Below are 19879 nucleotides of genomic sequence, written 5' to 3'. Positions count from 1 at the left end.
GCCTTTGTTTGGCATTGGAAGATACTCCTGGTTCTGCCAGTTCTTGATCGGAGCCCTGAGAGAGTCCAGTTAGTGGTTCTTGTTTCTTAGAGCTCTTGTCTTTTTTTCCGTGACCTGTGCAAATAAGGTTTGAGATAGGGTTTGTCGAACCTGGATCTCTCGTGTCATTTGTAATTAATCTGTGCCTAATCTCAGCGGAGTAGGTAGCCTTTTGGCAAGGCTCGATGTTTTTCCGTGCTGACTCTTTAATTTGGGCGCACAGGTCCTCCAGAATCAAGGGGAGAGAGGTGAGGTTATCAACTATTGGGCCACAGCCACAATTTAACCCCCGGTCCTGTTGTCTCCCATATGAGTTCTGAAAGAGCAGATTCAGGGCACCAAGTTTTTTATCGATTGCCAGTGTATTTAATAGGGTTAACTGGGCATCCATTTTATTAGACTGATATTGGAGTGCTTCCACTAAGAGTTGCACTGTCTTGAGTAAACTGGCCCAGGCATTTTCAGAGTTTTGCTGTTGGTGAACTTTGTCTGAGATTCCTAAATCGGGAGTCGGTGAAAGGGCCTCACTGCCCTGGGTCCCTTTCAAATCAATGTTCTCTAATAAAATTCAGCCTACGTTTCGCTGGAGTTTGTTGTGTATGATTGATTGATAAATTATTCCAACCTCCTTTGTCCGATTTATGTACCTCCTTTATGTTATCCGACTCTTGTCTGAATACTGATTCATTGGTGTGGGGCGTTGATGACAATAATTGATGCGACTTTGGTGATGGGGTCCAACTGATCCTTGATTTTTTTATAGCGACTGGTGGTATGCCCATCTCTGTTATAGACAATTCTTTATTAGTAGTACAGTTATTCGCTCTTCCCCTACTACAGCTTCTCTCAACCTGTTTGTCCTTGTTGTTTCTTCCAAATTGTCCGACTTGTCCAGGAGGCTCTGCCAACTTATTTGTTGTTTCTAGATTGCTAAATAAAAATCCTTTTGATATTTCAACTGCTTGCTGGTCCTGTGGCCCCTGTGGTAGTGGTTTAGTTATACATTACATAGCTGAATTTGAAGCAAAAGTACTATATGGTTGTAATAAGAGTTCATTTGGCTCGTGGATGTTTTTTATGCCGATTGATATACTTTGGTCATTAGCTGGAGTCCTGTTCTCCACATTATCTGATAATTTGAGAGGTGAGATCGGATTTTTAAGGCCTTTTGCCGCAATAGAGCTTGATAAAAGGGCGTCCCCAGGGTTTTTTAGGAACTGGAACTTTGTATCGATCTTGGGCTGCGACCATTTGTAGCACTTCTGTGTTGTACCTGTTACCAGTTTGATGTCACTTATAGTAGAGCTCACGTCCGGGCACGGAGTGCCTGGGGATGAAGTGCCTTCTCTAAGTTCGGATTCGGTGAGAGGTTCAGCCATGCTGTCTTTGAGAGTTGGAGGGTCTCTTTTGCGCTTGCTTGTTTTTGTCTCCTTTTTTGTACTTGCCGGGCACCCCCTAACCCTACCAGATCTCATTTCTTTTTTTTGTTTTTTTTGTTTAGGGGACTTAAATCACTAATTATTGGCGGGCCTTATTCAATTCTATGTTCAGAGAGATTTCAGAGATAGAGGGTGGGTGCCCACAGCTGCTCACCTAGCCTCTCCACCTCTCCTCCTTTTCTCAGGTAGAGACGCCTTTTGATGCTCCACCTCACTTTCGATAGTCGCAATGAGAGAGCTGGCGGGAACGGTGGAGCAGCTTATAGCCGTTATAGCAAGAACAATTCACACCACGCAAAAGGAGGAGCAAGTGCAAGATGCGGAATGGTCCATGCAGCCCCTATTGTGGGCCAGAGTTGGGGATGAGATGACTATGGGACCGCTCTCATTCGCGGCCCCTACGCCCCAGCTCTCTCCCAGCCGCACAGAAGACAGGAACCACTGCTGATGCTGTACCTGGTGCCAGCTCCCTGCTTCCTGGGACTGCTCCTGCCTTCGCTCACCTCCCCCCCTCCGCTCCCGGCTGTCAGTTATTACAGCAGCGGAGGCTTAAAATCAAACTCGAGGTGGGGGAGGCAGAGGAGCCACGTCCTCCTAAGTTCTGTCGCATCCGGTGCAGCCTATAGTGAAAAGCAGTCAAAGAGCCAAGTGTGTGTATGTAGGAAATTACAAACTACAGACTAGCTGTTAAATCAGTGAAGGGGTCGCCCTCACCCTTGCCTCACCATGCCTCACCTCCAGGTCAGGGGGAGGAGATGCCACGCAAGCCAGCCGAAACCATAGCATCCACAGTGGTAACAGTGTTTGGCTCAGCAGTCTAAGGCAGGCAGACAGGCAGGCAGTGGCGGCCCGTGGCTCATCGCAAACAAGCTTCTCCTCCAAGCAGCCTCCGAGCAGCTCCACCGAGATTATGAAGGCTGCAATGGAGACGGTAACGTAAGGCAGTAGGCTGCAGCGAGTATGAAGTAGGGTGCTGGAATGTCACGGCCCTCCGGCACTGTAGCTGTTCTACATGCACTACACGCATCAGCTGACCCAATTTGTGTCCCGCAGGGCCTTGTCTGCGTAGAAATCCGCAGTGTAGCGGACCACTGGGAGCTGAGGGACCGCCTTAGCAGAACCCCGTCGGGCCCCCACAGGCGTAGAAAATCGAAGCGTAACTGACCGCTGGGAGCCGCGGAACAGCGTGGCTGCTGGCGTCTACCTCCGCTCCGCTTCAATCCTTCACTCGCTTGCTCTGATCGGGGCTGGTGCGGCTGTTGCGAAAACACGGGCGTCTGTCGTGATCAGGAGGATTATAGAGAGACAAAGCCTCTCCATTCCTCTGCAGAGTTCAGGCCTTTCGTAATCGAATTCGTTTTTTCAATCCAATGACACTCTAGTCACTGTAGAATCTGTGTCATGTCTCCCCCTCTTGGTGGTAGAGTGGCTCTATCGACGACTTGCTATTTAATGTCATCTGCTGTGTGATTTTGTGCTGCGAAGTGATCCATCAGTGGTGCATTCAGCACTGACCGCCTGATGTGGCTCTTGTACTGTCCAATCCTTGCTTTAACAGGTTGCTGAGTTTGCCCTATATATGGAAAGCCACATGGGGACCAAATGCATTACACAACGTTGCGTGTGCTGCAGTCGGAAAAAAAGGGTAGAGTATGTTTTATGTCTGCATGTTCGAACAATTTAGTATTGAAGGTGGAGGGACAGGCCACACAGTTTCCACACCTAAAGTGTCCTCTGACCTCTGGTAGGTTCCAAGTGGAAGTTATGGTGGATTTGCTTTGCTGGACTGTTTCTCCAAAGGAGCGTACCAAATGATCTTTTATATTCTTTCCCCGTTTAAATGCGAACATGGGTGTGCCTATACTGTTGTCTATGCTTTTTATCAGATGCCAATTCTTTAGAATTAAAGTACGAAATTTATTGGTGTGTACGTCAAATGTGGATACACAGATCAGTCTGTCTTGTGACTTTTTCACTTTTGGTTTCAAAAGATCTTCCCTCGGACAAAACCATGCTCTTTTCAGGGACCTTCTCACTATTTTATTGGGGTACCCTCTCATAAGCAGTTTCCTTTTTAGGACCTCGGCTTCCGCCATATAGTCTTGCTTGTGTGTGCAATTTCTACAGAGGCGTAAAAATTGGACATATGGGAGTCCATCTCTTAATGCCCTGGGATGATGGCTCTTGTAGGCAAGAAGTGTATTTCTCTCTGTTGGTTTACGATGTAGTGATGTATATATTAGACCCTCATCGTGTTGTATCTCAAGATCCAGGAAAGGGATAGAGTTTTTTTTATAGTGGAGGTAAAGGTAAGGTGAACCTGTATGTTGTTGAGATATGTTACAAACTCATTGAAATCCATTTCTGTCCCCGACCAAATGAGGAAAATTTCGTCAATATATCTTTTCCAGCAAGAAATGTTGGAACGATACCTGTTATAGATATTTAGTACATATCTGTCTTCTAAGTTATCCATATATATATTAGCCACATCTGGGAGAAAAATTGCCCCTATACTGGTCCCCGAGCATTGCTGGTAGTACACACCATTGGACATGAAATAGTTTGATTTCAGAGCAATACGCAGTAGATCGATAATAAATGATGTGAGTACTTGTAGCGGTCTCTCTCTGTTGTCAAGTAAGTCTTCTATGTTCTTTATACTTTCTTCTTACGGAATGTTGGTGTAGAGCGAGGTGATGTCTAATGTGGCTAGCCAATCGGTTTCTACATTGTATGGCCTCCCCTCAATTAAATTAATCATATGCATTGAGTCCCTAACATAGGTCTCTTGAGTGGGTACATAGTCTTTGATGAAGTAATCTATGTACTTCCCAATTGGCTCAAGTACTGACCCACAGCCGGAGAGAATGGGACGTCCGGGTGGGCTTGAGGTGCTCTTGTGGATTTTCGGGAGTGTGTAAAGAACGGGTGTTCTGGGACTCTTCCCATTGAGGAACTCATACTCTTTTTTGCTGATGTATCCGTCATCTCTGCCCTGATTGGTTAGGATGAGGATTTGGGCACTAATGTCTGCAAGAGGATCCTTGCTAAGTTTTTTATAGTGTTTGACCTCACTGACTTGCCTGTTGATTTCCTTGTCATAGTCTGACCTGTCTTGGATTACTATCCCGCCACCTTTGTCGGTGGGTTTTAAGATGATTGTGTTGTCATTTTTTAAGGACATAAGTGCTTCTCTTTCTTGTTTGGAAATGTTAGAAAGTGTGAAATGCTTTGAATTTTGTAGGGCGTCAAGCCCTGATAGTACTATTTTCTCAAATGTGAGTAGCTCTGGCGGCATCGTACCGTTGGTAGGGTAAAATGTAGAAGGGGATCTCAGCCCTGTGACAGAGTCTGTTGTGGGAGATTCTTTGTCTTGGAAGAATATCCTTAGTCTTAACTTCCTAAAGAATTGATACAACTCGGTTTTCAGATCAAAAAAGTTTGTGCGTTCAGTATGACGAAGGACAGACCTTTGCTTAACAAGGATATTTCCTCCGATGAGAGCATATGTAGGGAGAGATTGAAGATTGGATTTGTAGGAGGTGTTCCTGTATCTGTTGCTAATATGGTTGGGGGCCCCATTAATAATGTTTGCGTCTCGTCTGTCGTTCCCCTGCAAACTGATGCCATGCCCTCCCTCTCGCTTTCCCTCCTCTCTCTAAAAAAGGCTGTGCCTGACGGTTGTCTTGACGGCTGGTGCTTGGTTGAGGATCTGAATCGTCCGAGCCCCTTAGTAGGGTTTCCCTTGTGTTTCTTGGGGACAGCTAGATTGAAGGCCCTTATAATATTAGTTTCTAGTCCGTACATGTTTACTTTGTTGAAGATTTATATAGCGTCACCTCGCATGAAGGAATTTGAGCACTTTACATAAACACAAAGTACATTAACCACGAATACAGAAGTAGTGCCCAAAATAATTTAGAAGAATAATACACAGTGGCAACAATATTATATAGGGATGTGCCCTGCTTTACAGTGTGCTGCAAATACATCATAGGAGCAATGGTTCTGTTGCATGTCTTCCTGTTATGTGAGCCCTCCCAACCGCCCACTTCTCCTAAATAAAGAAATAACTTGGACACAAAATTAGTAACTTGGCCACAGCATAAAAAATGTAGCGCCCTGCTAAAAATATGGAACTACGGTTTACACATTTCTTACAAACAAGATAAACTGTGTGCTAGCTAAAGCTTATTTATTTATTAAAAATAAAGAATGTGTGTTGGTGAAAAACATATCATAGAGGCCAGCCCCCCCAAAAAATAGAGCAGATATTTTTTCTCTTTTTTTTAAGGTATGTTTTCCTATAATTAACACACAGCATCCAATTTAGTTTGCCTACAGCATGTGTACTAATTTAAAAAGTATCTGGTTTTGGACAAAAAAGAGAGAAGGAAAGTATATTGAATGGAAATAATTATGTTGTTGCCACAATTAAAGAAAATATTTTATTAAGCCAAATTCTGCTGCTCCTTCACACAGCTTACAAAATTTGCTTTTCACTACTATGGGGTTGATTCCGATTTCGGTCGGAAGGGCCCCAAACGCGATCCGGCGGGAAAAAGGTACGAGTCGAACGCGTGTTTCCCGACCGACTCGGACACCTGTACGAGCGGGCAAATGCGATGCGACTGTAGGTGTGTGTTCCGACTGAACCGTTTCCGGATCCGACCCACTTCAATTGACGATTCGCACCGCACAATGGAGACGTTTTACGACCGAGCGAGTACGATGTACGCGTCGAACAGCCAGATCGAGCCGAAGTTTCTGGCTCGCAAAACATCCAGGACGCTGCCTTTGGGGGTCGGCGTCAGACCACCCGTCACCCGCAGCCTTACGACTCGGACACAGGGGACGACCCAAGTGTCCCCCCAACACAGGCATGTACGGGGCAGATGGTACCCACTGTAGGGGGGCCCTAGTGCGAGACGTACCCATTCAGTCAATGGGAGCCCATGTAAGCGTCGTACGACCGGCTCCCACTGACTTCTATGGGAGTTCAACCGAACCGAGTCCGGCAGCATGCGGCCGCATTGTACTCGCTCGTCGGACTGCAGGACTTCGGCTCGGTCAGAAAACACTCTAGATCCGGCTCGGTCGGAGAGCTTTCCGACCCAGATCGGAATCGGGCCCAAAGTAATAAAAACACAAGCCTTCATGCATAGTGTTAAAAGCTGTTGAAGAGATCTTATATTTTAGTTTTACAGCCCTAGAACAATTGACAGGAAGGTGGCTTAAACAGTGTAAATAGCCCAAGATCACTATATGTTATGGCGATGCCAAGACTAAAATGACAACTTCAGTAACAATGTTACACATTTACTTCTTTTTCGGTAGGTGAGTGGAGAGAAAACTGATTTGGCCAAAATAACAAGATGTTAAACAGAGGCCGTGATTCTAACCTGCTTTCCTGTGTACTGCATTACATTGCAATGCGTTTTCCTTTGAAGCACTAGCGTTAAAGCGTTATAATGTTCCTGCAGAGACTAACCCTGAGCCCAGGAAGGATGCAGCGGAATATAACGAGTCCGAGGAAGAGGCAGAGGCTAGGAGGGCTGGTGTACAAAAAAGACTGACCCAGGGTTGGGTAAAAAAATCACAATGTTTTTGTTTACAACATCCTGGATACGGTGCTGTTGCTTTATAAAGTCGGAATTACATTGCCATAGAATCCAAGACACATCAGGTGTGAGTATTTTGTGTCCCTTGCATTCTAGGAATTGCAGTTTTACTTTTCTATTATAGACCAAGGACTAGCTTTGCAGAGAGATGAAAATGGGAATATATGGGTAGCTCGCACCACACGAGGCAACTTGAGTAAATGAGCTCGGAATCAGGTTTCCTTACAGTATTCAGGTTCCGCCTTTCTTATCCTAAACTCAGGACTACAAGCACCATAATGCACTTAAAATTGATGTGGCCTGATCGAGTCACTCCAAGGGCTAACATGGCAGCGCAGAACCTATTGAAATGAATGTGATGTGACCTTCGTGAGATGGGTGGGTAGTAGTGGAAAACAGAAAGCAACCTCCCTCTGGGAACATTCCAGGTCACCACCAGCAAATGGGGTCTCCTGCGTGGAGAGCACAACAGCAATGGATTAATAAGAGGGCCTTCTCCCTAACAGTGGAGATTATAAAATAAAAATGTTTAAAGTTAAGAACATATTTTAGCCAGAAAGGCGGCAAGAGAGGACCTTAAAAAAGAGCACATGCCATTGATAATTGAAAATAATTCCAATTTCAAAAAGGCTCCATTCACTTGCTATTAATTGGGGGGACGTAGAAGTCTAAATACAAACAAATAAATCAGATTTCAGCCCAGCATGTTAACAAGGAGGCTCCAAATCATTGAGGCTGTAACTGAGCGCAGCAAGCACTGGTAAAGGATGCAGAAAGCCAAAGGAAAGAAATGTGAGGGGGAGGTGGCGAACTTGGCGTCATAACTCAACTTCAAACTGACCATAGGGAATTAAAGACATGAACCAGCTATCAATCTTATTCCTATTCAAAAGAACCCTGGAAACCCTGAACTGAGAAAGCTAAGAGACTCACAGAGTACAAAACAACATAACAAAACAATGCATGGGGGAGGGAGGGCTCCTAATGCGAAGCGGGAGGGGGGAAGTACATTATCAGTAACCTGACCCACGAGGAAACGAAGAACGCAGCTGCTCCTAATGCGAAGCAGGAGGGGTTAAAGTACATTAACAGTAACCTGACCCACGGGGAAGGCAGCTACCTCCCTGCGCGCTGCTACTCGCTCCCGAGAGCAAAATGCCATGGGAGTCAACATTACAAAAAGAGGTAGGACAGGCACCCATCTTTAGCCATTTGCGTGTTTTCATTTTTGAAGGACACACGCAAAAGCCAATCCAATGTGTGGGAGGAGTCAGACCCACTCGGAGAAAGCCAGAGAAGCCACAAGAAGCCTGGAAGAGCAGCGCATGTGCGCTTACTCAGGCTCGACCTAAAAACAAGAGCTTATCCTGCCATCTCTTACAGCAAAGAGTTACAGAAAGAACCTTTAGCGACTGCACTTATTTTCAAAGGCAACTGATTGCTCAGATTTGAGGAGTCGGTTTGTTTGCAGGCATTCTTGTCAGTGACAGCAAAACCTGTGCCACGCACATGCAATCAGCTGGCAACAATCCACATATGGGTTTCGTTGCCAGCTGATCGCGCAAGCAAGGCACCGGCTTTTTGCTGTCACTAATGCTGCTTGTTTAAAATGGGGACTGGCAGCGCTTTCTATGAACTCCACTTACATTATACAATGACAGTTTCATATTTTGTAGACATGGGTAGATTAATCAGCTGCTTTGTTAACAACATTTAAGTAATGTCCTGACATTTTTAGGTTGAGCATCAGCAATAACCTGTTGTATCCCTCGGTGTAGGTTTGGTATATCTACCAATTGCTTTTGGTTCTTTCTTGTGCTATTCCGAAATGATGGCTTTCTATATCTTGGTCCATTCGTCTCTGGCCATCACAGCTTCCTCCTGCACAGCTCATGTGATGGTTCTCCTCCCCTCAGGGCATTGCAGTCTGTTACTGTCTGGGTGGAGCACCAGTTTCTTTATAAGTGGAACCATTCCGTTTTAGGCACAGGGAGAAGCGTAATTTACCCTGAATCACAGGATGTTTGAGAGTTAGTGCTGAGACTCTTCTATACACCAGATAATACCTGATAGTATGCCGCAATATTGTATACATCAGATAATACCAGATAGTATGCCACAATCTTCTATACACCAGATAATACCAGATAGTATGCCACAATCTTCTATACACCAGATAATACCAGATAGTATGCCACAATCTTCTATACACCAGATAATACCAGATAGTATGCCACAATCTTCTATACACCAGATAGTATGCCACAATCTTCTATACACCAGATAATACCAGATAGTATGCCACAATCTTCTATACACCAGATAATACCAGATAGTATGCCACAATCTTCTATACACCAGATAGTATGCCACAATTTTCTATACACCAGATAATACCAGATAGTATGCCACAATCTTCTATACACCAGATAATACCAGATAGTATGCCACAATCTTTCTATACACCAGATAGTATGCCACAATCTTCTATACACCAGATAATACCAGATAGTATGCCACAATCTTCTATACACCAGATAATACCAGATTACACAGTCGCTTTACAATACATTGATTATCAACTTTAACAATACCTATCCCAAATTAGATTGGATTCTAACATTGAAAGGCTCAATCCACAGAATCATTGACATTTCACCAAAGACTTTGCGAAATCACTATTGGGCCTGCATCTGCTAAGAGCCCGAAACAAGTACCTGCATGTCAAGTTTTAAAAACTGCAGCTTAAATCGTGCTATTGTCGGAGTAATTTCCCCAAAAAGTTCATGTTCGTAAATTTTGGATTGGTAGAGCGTATGGAATCATTTGACGTTTACGTCGGGAGGATTTGCATTGACCAAGTGGCTGCTGTTGTGCTCACGTAAAAGAAATAGGTGGTTAAGGAAGTGAAATGCGTTGCTGCATTGAATAAGCAGTATACAGGTTCTAGTAAAACAATCACTTCTATTGGGATAAGACATAGATAAGTTCCAATAAGCAGCTTATAGAGAAATTAAATTCAGTTGCTGTAAGGCGCTACCGTGACAGCAAACCACTGACCCGAGTACTATTCAGGATATTTAGAGCAAGGTTGAATCCTTCTGACAGTCTCAGTATGAAAATAAATTGGGAGACTGCTTCTGACAAATTATTTGAATAAGGTCTGCACAGACTCCAACTGGAATATCTGAACAAGTTATAATGGTAAATTATTAGCGCAAATTCAGGACTATTTTTTATTTTTTTATTTTACAGAGTTTTATATCATGCAAACTTGACCCGAATCGGGTATCAGAGCGCTTTACATAGCACCAGTTGCATTACATGAGGACATATTCATTTTTGCTAGGCACAGGGGGCCTTATTTATCAAAAGTGACGCATCGCTGCGTGAAAACAGCGATGCGTCACCTTTCACTGCGCTCTCCCTGCGACATGATTGATGCGTCATATTTATAATATGACGCATCATGTTGCAAGGAGTTACAGATACGTCAGTATTTCTGACGTATCTGTAAGCGCAAAAGTCACGCATTGCTGGGGTGTGTCACAAAAGTGACGCAACTCCAGCAATGCGTCCTTTCACATGGGGAAAGCCCCATGTGAAACGGCTTGCGTCAGTCTTACGCCTGCTGTGAGGCAGGCGCAAGATTTTGACGCAACAGCATCCTAAAAGTGACGCAGTGAAATCTCATAGATTTCACTGCGTCACTATTACGAGGCTTTTTGCGGGTGAACGCCCCCATTGCATACATTATACCTGAAGCAGGTATTATGTAGCGCAGGGGTTTACAAAGTGACGCATCTGCTTAGATGCTTCACTTTGTAAATAGTGCGCATCAGGAGGCAAGTTTTACGCCGCCGATGCGTCACAAAAAGTGACGCATCGGAAGCGCAAAACTCACGCAAGGCCTCATAAATGAGGCCCAGGGAGATTACCTGATTTGCCCAGAATCACAGGATGTTCAGCGTCATTGCCGAGACTGAACCAAGTTCCCCTGATTCGAGGTCAACTGCCATAGCCCTAAGGCCAACTCCTCTCCCCGGTGCCTTCCTCAACATGTAAATTTATCCCAGGGCTACTTATCCCACAAATACTCTAACGCAGAAAGCGAAAATGGCATTTGAGTCAGTTAAATGGCTTCTTAGTTTGGGGTGCCAAGAATAAAAGTAGTTGGGAACCACTTCCTTATCTAGATTTCTCTGCTTTATGCTGACCTACAAATTGCATTTCATGTTATCAAGCCCGAGCACCACCACAGCACCACTACATCATCACTCTGCCCCAGCGCAGCACCAACAAAGCCCAGCCTCAGCACCAGCGCAACACTAGTTCAGCACCACCTCAGCACCGGTGCAGCACCACCCCCACACATGTTTAGCACCAGCTCTGCACCAGTGCCGCACCACCTCACTTCCAGTGCTGTTTATGGTCGTCCCCCCATAACAAAAAAAAAAGCTTTAGTAAACAAGCATTAGAAAAGACAGGAGGAATTTTACAGCATTGCAAGCACAAAAAACAAGAATACATTTGTTCTGTTAATTCTTTTTTTAATTGGGTCGTTCAGTTCTAAATATTATTTTCTTGATTTTATGTAAAATAAAAAAAAATACAACACTTATTTATTATAACTTTTCAACATGCTGCACAGCAGCCACACTACTCTACACCATATCTTAAAGACATTGGCAAAGCAAATAGCTCTGACTAAACACTTATAAGGTCCCAAAGGCGAGACCTATTGGCTATGCCAATGCTTGTTAGTAATGTCCTGAGATGGCGATTAAGCTCCTCGTGTATACAAAAAATATGAAACTGTAATTATGTAAGGAACTGATGCTTGTGGAAAGCGCTACAAAAATGAAACAAAAAGCTTGCAGAGCGAGCTGCTCCTAATGCGTGGCTTTAGGCAAACAAAGGAGGCTCCAGCATGGACCCCCAGAGCGGGAGAACATGGCACGGCAGTCAGAGCTGCCGACTTCGAAGTGGGGGATCCATGTTAAAGCATCTCCAATTCACTGCTTTACATCATTTGATTACTTGCCCACCCAACTTGAAAGGTCTAGGATATAGTTGTTTCAGTAAAGGAAATATTTGTGGTTCTATAAATCAGCTGGGATATGCAGATATGACAGTTTCCCTTTTTGTTTTCTCTCTCTAGAATCGGGCAAGCAGTCCAAAACAAGTAAGCATTTTTCTCTTTTTAATATTGATTTAAGCCCATCATTGCACAGCATGTAGCATCCCTTTATATTGCACATGAAACTTAAATTCACATCAGATGTACACTGAAGAATGGAACTTGTAATCACTTCAGTTACTCCAGTATTGGAAATTTCATAAATTCAGATGCCTGAATCATTCCCCATCATCGAGATGGCAGTCATCGGTACCTTAAAAAAGCAATGTCACTATAGGCATTGAACATAGAGGGCTAAAGCCTTTTGTTTAGTAACATATCACTGTCCTTAGTAAAAAAGAATCAAACATCAGATGATGCAACTCTTTGGAACATTCCTGAGAGAAGCTGCAGTGCCTCAAATTTTCAAAGCAATAGTGTGTACAATAGATATCATACTGAGCGAAATATAGGCGAGCTTCTCTGAGGAGGTAGGTGGGTCCTATGTGAATCTCTGAAACTTTCCAATACTAAAGAACTACAGTTACAGGTAAGAACAAGTTACTTACCTTCGGTAACGATGTATCTGTAAGAGACATATGTTGGTTATAAATTCTTTACCTTAGAATTACCCCCAGGCGTCAAGCTGGATACGAAGATTTTTTTCTTAGCACTACCCTTGCGCGTCGGTGGGTGGCTTCGGTCAACTCTGCTTCCGTGGTCGGCATCGCGGTCGCCGGGATGATGTTGCGGTGCCTATTTAGATGCCGCCCCTGCTCTCTGACGTCAGATGGACTCTCTAGATATTACTCACTGGGCAAAGTTAGTCTCATCTCCATACGTTTGGGAGGGGTTGTGTAGGAAAGTAGGATCTGCTTTCATAGTCACCCCCACCTTTTTCTGGTGTCATTAAGTTTTTCTGACTAGTCTGACTTGGATCCTGCTCATCAGGACCACATTCTCTGTGCTTCTCCCCTAAATTGGACATGGTGAGTACTTAGACCTCTATGTTCTATGTCTATTGTGACATTGCTTTTATAAAGTCCTGTGGACTCCCATCTTGATGACGGGGAAGGATTCAAGCATGTGAATCAATGAAAATTTCCAATACTGGAGAACTACAGTAACAAGGTAAGTAACTTATTTTCTTCTATGGGTACAAACATTAGGATAGGCTTGGACAGAGAATATAACCTAATGTAGACTCGTCTAGAGAAGAGCTTGTGAATCCTTATACTCGTATGGATAGAAATATCTTACTCCCTATCAATCAATCAATTATCAGGTATAGTAGAGCGCAACTTGTCACCCCGGGTTCTCCAAGCGTTGGAAGGGTTGTTTGAGGCTCGGTCTTAGAGCAATGGTGATCAGAGAGCCAAGCCTTGATCTGCTTCTGTAAGAAAGTGCCCTCTTTTTGCATGGTTGCCCCGACTTTTTGCCAAACTGCTGATTTACTTTGACCGAGTGTGCCCTGGGTTCCGACCAAACAGGTTCCCAGGGCCTATGTTCTGTACCTAAACTGCGTTAAAAACAAAACCCAATTGGTACTCTTTGGCCGCAGGTCAGTCCCTTGTTAATGGTACCTGAGGTACCAAGGGCACTGTGGCAAGGGAAGGACTCTAAGGGCTGCAGCACTTATTGTGCCCCCCTTAGAGGTCCTGTACCTTTACACATAACCACACACTTCCTTTGCAGGCTGTGTGTTTTGGTGCAAAGAGTCGACATGGCACACATCCCTGTGTGCCATGCCTACAACCCACTGCCCTAGCCAGCCACCACTCTAGCTGGGTGCATTTTACCACTGGTGAGGGTACAGGTGCATGAGCCTTGTGCCCCTATAGTGTCTAAGTCAATTCTTAGACATTGTAAGTGCAGTAATGCCATTAAGAGTATATGGTGCTGGGAGTTTGTCATTACAAACTCCACAGTACCATAATGGCTTTACTGAAAACTGGGCATTCTGATGGATACTTCTGCCTGTGGATTCCTCACCTTTTGAATACCCCCAGTGCCAGCATTCCACGGAAATTCTTTCCTAGCTCTCTCGCGTCGACGAGGGCGTCATAATAGCATGGCTCCGCTCGCAACTCCCTATGATGTCATCGGAGCCATAAGAAGACCTCGTCGGCGTGCTGACGTCAGTTCCCTTTTATCCGCGCCGTTGATGCGTAACAGTTTTTCATGGAACTCTCCATTTTCTGTGGTTATTACTTTGTTTCCTTGAAGTTTTCTAAAGGCTACTTCTAGGAAGTCCGGATTTAAGCCGTGCAGGGAGTGTGGCGATCACTGATCCCCATGAAGATTGCCTTTGGTGCTTGTCTTCTAACCACGACGTCGATGACTGTTGAAGCTACAGGAAGATGAATCCTAAGGCCCTTAAAGAACGTGAGGCTAAACTTTTTATGGTCAAAGCCAAAACGGAGAAGAGGGTCAGAAGCACGCAAAGTCGTCATCTTCTCACACTTCAAAGTCGAAAAAACACAAGAAGTCGTAGAAGAGGCATGGTTCTCGGCACCATTCGTCGAAGTACAGGACTTCGAGGTTGCCTTCTCTAGCTAAGCGGCTTCGAAGGCAAGACTTTGTATCTCCATCTCCAACTCCATCTCCACGGGCAACGTCGGGCTCCAAGGTCACTGACGCCTGAAGGTTCTCCGGCTCCCAGTAAGTCTCCGACACCCATAGAGTCGTCTCCAGTTCATGTGGCTTCACCTGAGTGGGCGCCGTCTTCTCCGGCTCTGCAGGTTACAAATCAGCCTCAGGTGATTCAGGAAGGTACGGATCCATATCCTCCTTTTCCTGCTCCTGGAACAGACCCCACGCATTTTTTAAATGCGATGTTTCGCATGTTTGCCAGGGTTTCTTATCCATCTGGTCTGCCTTGTGGCCCGTGGGTCCTTTGGCATTTAATTTGGGTATACCTCACCAGTATGCCCAGGGGCCCTTTGTGCCATTCTTGCCAATGACTTGGGCTTGGCATTTTCCGGTGCCGAGGTCCTCCACTCCGGTTCTTCGAATTCCTTCGGCTTTCGAGTCAGCGCCACCTCGGATTCGATTGACACCGAGATTTGCAGCTGAATGTCCTCCATCGACGCTGATGCCTTTGTCACCGGTGCCGCTGATGCCAATTCTCAAGCAGCACTCTAGAAGGGATGCGCAGAGGCTCCTTGAAGACGAGGAATATAGATAGGAACAGGAGGAAGGAGAGATTGTTGAATCTGTGGACGAGTGTGAGGGCTTACAGGAGGCTTGTAGATTGGATACTTCTCCTGAGTATGAACTCTCATCTCCAAAGGCTGGGGTATTGCAGGATGTTGCTCCTTATCATGTCGTAGTAAGGAAGGCAGCTGGGTTGCTTGATCTGCAGTTACCTACAGCTGAGGTAAAATCTAACATCCTGACTGAGGTGCTTAATACATCTTTGGCAGTTTCTGTACCTCTTCTACCCTTCAATGAGGCTTCAACAGAGCCTATTTTAGAAGTCTGGCTAAAACTCTTGACTGCTCCTGCAGTTTCCCGGTCAATTGCAAGAAGGTACAGACCTACTCCTGGGCATCTGGCATTTCTGTCTTCACATCCTTCACCTGAGAGCTTAGGGGTCCAGGCTTCTTGTTCGAAGCAATCTTCTGGTTAATTTCCTAATATACCAGGTGACAGGGATTCTAAAAAAATGGAGCAAGCGGCAAAGAAGGTATTTTCTTCTGTGAGTATGGCACTAAAGTCCACTAATGCTACATGTCTTCTTTGGAGGTATATCCATGCTCTGATGGACTCAGTCAAGCAATTAGCTCCAAAGTTGCCTGAAGATGACCGGAATAATTTCCTGGAGGCCCTATCTGATTCACAGGCTGCGGCCGGTCAAGTGATAAAATCGGGTCTAGACACTGCTGACTCTGTGGCTCGTATAATGGGGTCTTCTGTAGCAACAAGAAGACAAGCTTGGCTCAGGTCATCCGTATTTTCTCCTGATGTCCAGGCAACTCTGCTAGATTTGCCCTTTGATGGGTCGAGACTGTTTGGTGCTAAAGCTGACTCTGCCTTGCAGCGCTTTAAGGATAGCAGAGTGACTGCAAGATGTCTGGGCCTTCAATCGCAGTCTAGAGGATACGGCTACAAGCGGTATCATGGATTTGGAAGGGCTGCTTCCTTTCGTGGCCGCAGAATCCTTTGTACAAATCATACAGGGGTGAAAATAGAGGACAACTTAGGGGAGCAGCCTGGTAGCAGTCCTCCTCTTCCTCTTCTCCCCCCCCACAGTTGGTGCCTCAGGAAAGCAATTCTATATCCACCATATTAGAACATGTTTGTCCTGTAGGGGGTCGGGTGTCCCACTTTCTACAAGATTGGAAAACGATTACTTCAGACCGTTGGTTTTAAAATCTTGTAGAGAATGGGGACGCCCTCCCTTTTTTAGAGTTTCCTCCTCCTTACCCTCCTCGCCAGGGTTGGGGTTCAGAGGACCACCTGCTGCTTTTGAGGTTACAGAAAGGTGCGATAGAGGTGGTTCCAGAGCAGGAGGGGGTCACGGGTGCTACTCTCCGTATTTACTGATCCCCAAAAAGAATGGTCGATTGAGGCCGACCTTGGACCTCAGGATTTTGAATCTTTATCTCAGGCAGTAAAAGTTCAAAATGTTAACCTTGTCTCAGGTTCTTCTTGCGCTGCAACAGGAAATCTGGATGGTGTCTATTGATCTGCAGGATGGGTATTTTTATCTTCCCATCCTGAAGTCACATTGGAAGAATATCCGGTTCACGGTGGGGTTGCAACACCACCAGTTTGCGGTTCTACTGTTTGATTTGACTTCCGCACCTCGGGTCTTTACAAAGGTGATAGCGGTGGTAGCGACTCTCCTTAGAAGGTCAGGGGTTCCTGTTTTCCCCTATCTGGATGACTGGCTGTTGAAAGCCTAGTTTCCGGAGATGGTGTTACGCCACTTGCAAGTGACAGGGCAACTGTTGTTCAACTTGGGTTTCTAGATTAATGTACCCAAATTTCACCTGGTGCCTTCTCAGCGCAGCCTGTTGATAGGGGCAATACTGGACACTTCTGTGTGTCTGGCATTTCCGCCTCCGCATAGAATTCACAACATTCAGGAGATAATTCCTTTATTTCACAATGAAGTGGTTGTTCCAGTCCTGAAGGTTTTACGTCTGCTCGGTCTGTTCGCTTCCTGCATACTGTTGGCCAGTCACTCACGTTGGCAAATGAGGGCACTCCAGTGGTGCCTTTGCAGGCAGTGGTATCAACACAATGGAGATCTTGGGGAGAAGGTCAGAATTTCCAGAGACGCTGCAGCGGAGCTGACTTGGTTGAGTGTGCAAGGCAACCTGTCTCAAGGAAAGCCCTGACAGCCTGCTCTGCCTGTGGCCACAGTGATCACGGATACCTCCACTCTAGGGTGGGGTGCTCATCTGGGGCATCTGGAAATCAAGGATCTTTGGTCTCCAGAGGAAAGGTTGCTTCACATCAATCTTCAGGAATTGCGGGTCATACGTTTGGCACTAAAGGCTTTCCTTCCTTCCCTTCACTGTCAGTTGGTTCAGGTCCTGATGGACAACATTACCGCGATGTGGTATATCAACAAACAGGGAGGTGTAGGGTCGTATCGTCTCTGTCGAGAGGCTCTGCGACTCTGGTCCTGGACTCAAGTCCTTCAGATTTGTGTGTTTGCAAATCATCTAGCCGGTGTGCTGAAGGTTCATGCGGACATTCTCAGTCGGCATTACTCGGCAGATCACGAGAGGCGGCTTCATCCAGAGGTGGTCTGTCACATCTTCGAGATGTGGGGTCTCCTCGGTTGGACCTGTTTGCCACTCACGAGAACTAGCACTCCCCTTTGTTCTGCAGTCTCCAGTATCGGATGCAGGGGGATTTAGGGGATGCGTTTCAGTTGGATTGGAGTTTGCAGCTCCTTTACGCGTTTCCCCCATACCCTTGATTCCTCGGGTTCTGAGGAATATTCGCCAAGACCAGGACCAAGTCATATTGATCGCCTCGGATTGGCAAAGGCGGGTGTGGTACACAGGTCTTCTTCACCTCTCATCGCACCCTCCTCTCCTTCTCCCTTTCAGGGAAGACCTCCTCTCGCAGTCGCAAGGCAGGTTCTACACCCCCACCTCCAGAGCCTACACCTTCATGCCTGGAGATTGAACGGGGCAACCTGAGTTCCTTCTCTCTCCCGCCGGATGTGGTGGATGTTATTTTATCGTCTAAGCGACACTCCACTAAGTCTATTTGCTCCTCCAGATTATCCAGATATGTTAAATGGTGTGGAGAGAGGTCCATTGATCCCTTGAAAGCCTGTTTGTCAATTATTCTAGGGTTCTCTCTTTCTTTGGCCCAGCAAGGTTGTGCCGTGGCTACAGTAAAGATATATCTGTCAGCTTTTCTATGTTTGCCGGATCAACCATCTTTATTCAAGTCCCCCATTGTTATGAGGTTCATTAAGGGTGTTACTAATAGGTTTCCTCCCACTCCTTTCACTATGCCTCAGTGGGATTTAAATCTTGTCCTTACCTTTTTAATGCGTTCTCCTTTTGAACCTCTTTATAGTTGCCCATTGAGGCTTCTCTCTTTCAAGACGTTTTTCTTGATTGCCATTACCTCGACTAGGAGTGTAAGTGAGCTTCAGGCTCTTAGTTGAAAACCTCCTTTCTTGACCATTCATGCAGAATAGATACATTGGTTCTTAGGACCAGGGCTGCTTTCCTTCCCAAGGTGGTTACTCCTTTCCATATGGGACAGGCCATTACCTCATCTACTTTCTATCCTCCCCCTCACTCTTCCGAGGAGGAGAGACTTCATCGTTTGGACCCTAAGACAGCTGTCAGCTTTTTTTGGACAAAACAAGAGATCTGAGCCTGGGTGATCAGCTCTTTCTGGGCTACGCTGGGAAGATGAAAGGCAAGGTTGTGCACAGCCCGACGCACTCCCGGTGGAGTATCTTGTGCATCAAGATTTGCAACGTCTTGGCCAAGAAGGACCCTCCTGGAGGCATCAGAGCTCATTCCACCAGAGCTAAGTCTTCTGCTTCTGCTTTGGCTAGAGGTGTTTCTGTTATTGCATTTGTAAAGCAGCAACTTGGGCCTCCCTCCATACTTTTGCAAAGCATTACTGCTTGGATTCTGAGGTTAGGAGGGACAGCCATTTTGCTTGATCTGTTTTGCAAGATTGTTTGGTTTAGTCAGGTGGACACCCTCCTCCGAGAGAGGTACAGCTTGGGGATTCTATTCAAAAGGTGAGTAATCCACAGGCAGAAGTATCCATCAGAAGAACAAGTTACTTACCTTCGATAACGCTTTTTCTGGTGGATACAGTATCTGCCTGTGGATTCCTCACTGTCCCACCCGCCTCCGTGTTGTCCAACTGTTTCTACCAAAAGATGCTTTTACTGTTTAACATGAGAGTCTTTTAATATGTCTGAATCATGCTTATGTTTTAATAGTGGGAAATGCTCGGTCTGTTGCTTTTTCTCCATGCCTTTATTGGTTATGATTTTAACCAATAAAGGCATGGAGAAAAAGCAACAGACCGAGCATTTCCCACTATTAAAACATAAGCATGATTCAGACATATTAAAAGACTCTCATGTTAAACAGTAAAAGCATCTTTTGGTAGAAACAGTTGGACAACACGGAGGCGGGTGGGACAGTGAGGAA

At 45.5% G+C, this 19879-nt stretch overlaps 1 protein-coding gene across 1 annotated transcript in view; it reads left to right on the top strand.

The window, feature by feature from the left end:
• Nucleotides 1-19879, top strand: part of LOC144828412 (uncharacterized) — a 2343931-nt gene that overhangs the window by 1567602 nt on the left and 756450 nt on the right. The window contains exon 19 of the mRNA XM_078686536.1: nucleotides 12264-12287. Within this exon, the coding sequence (XP_078542662.1) occupies nucleotides 12264-12287 (24 nt within the window). The remainder of the gene's footprint in view (nucleotides 1-12263; nucleotides 12288-19879) is intronic.

Source organism: Lissotriton helveticus, chromosome 4_1, assembly GCF_964261635.1.
Source record: "Lissotriton helveticus chromosome 4_1, aLisHel1.1, whole genome shotgun sequence".
Classification (NCBI taxonomy): Eukaryota; Metazoa; Chordata; class Amphibia; order Caudata; family Salamandridae; genus Lissotriton; species Lissotriton helveticus.
Note: the sequence above shows the minus strand (reverse complement) of the source record. Positions and strands in the feature narration are given on the sequence as shown.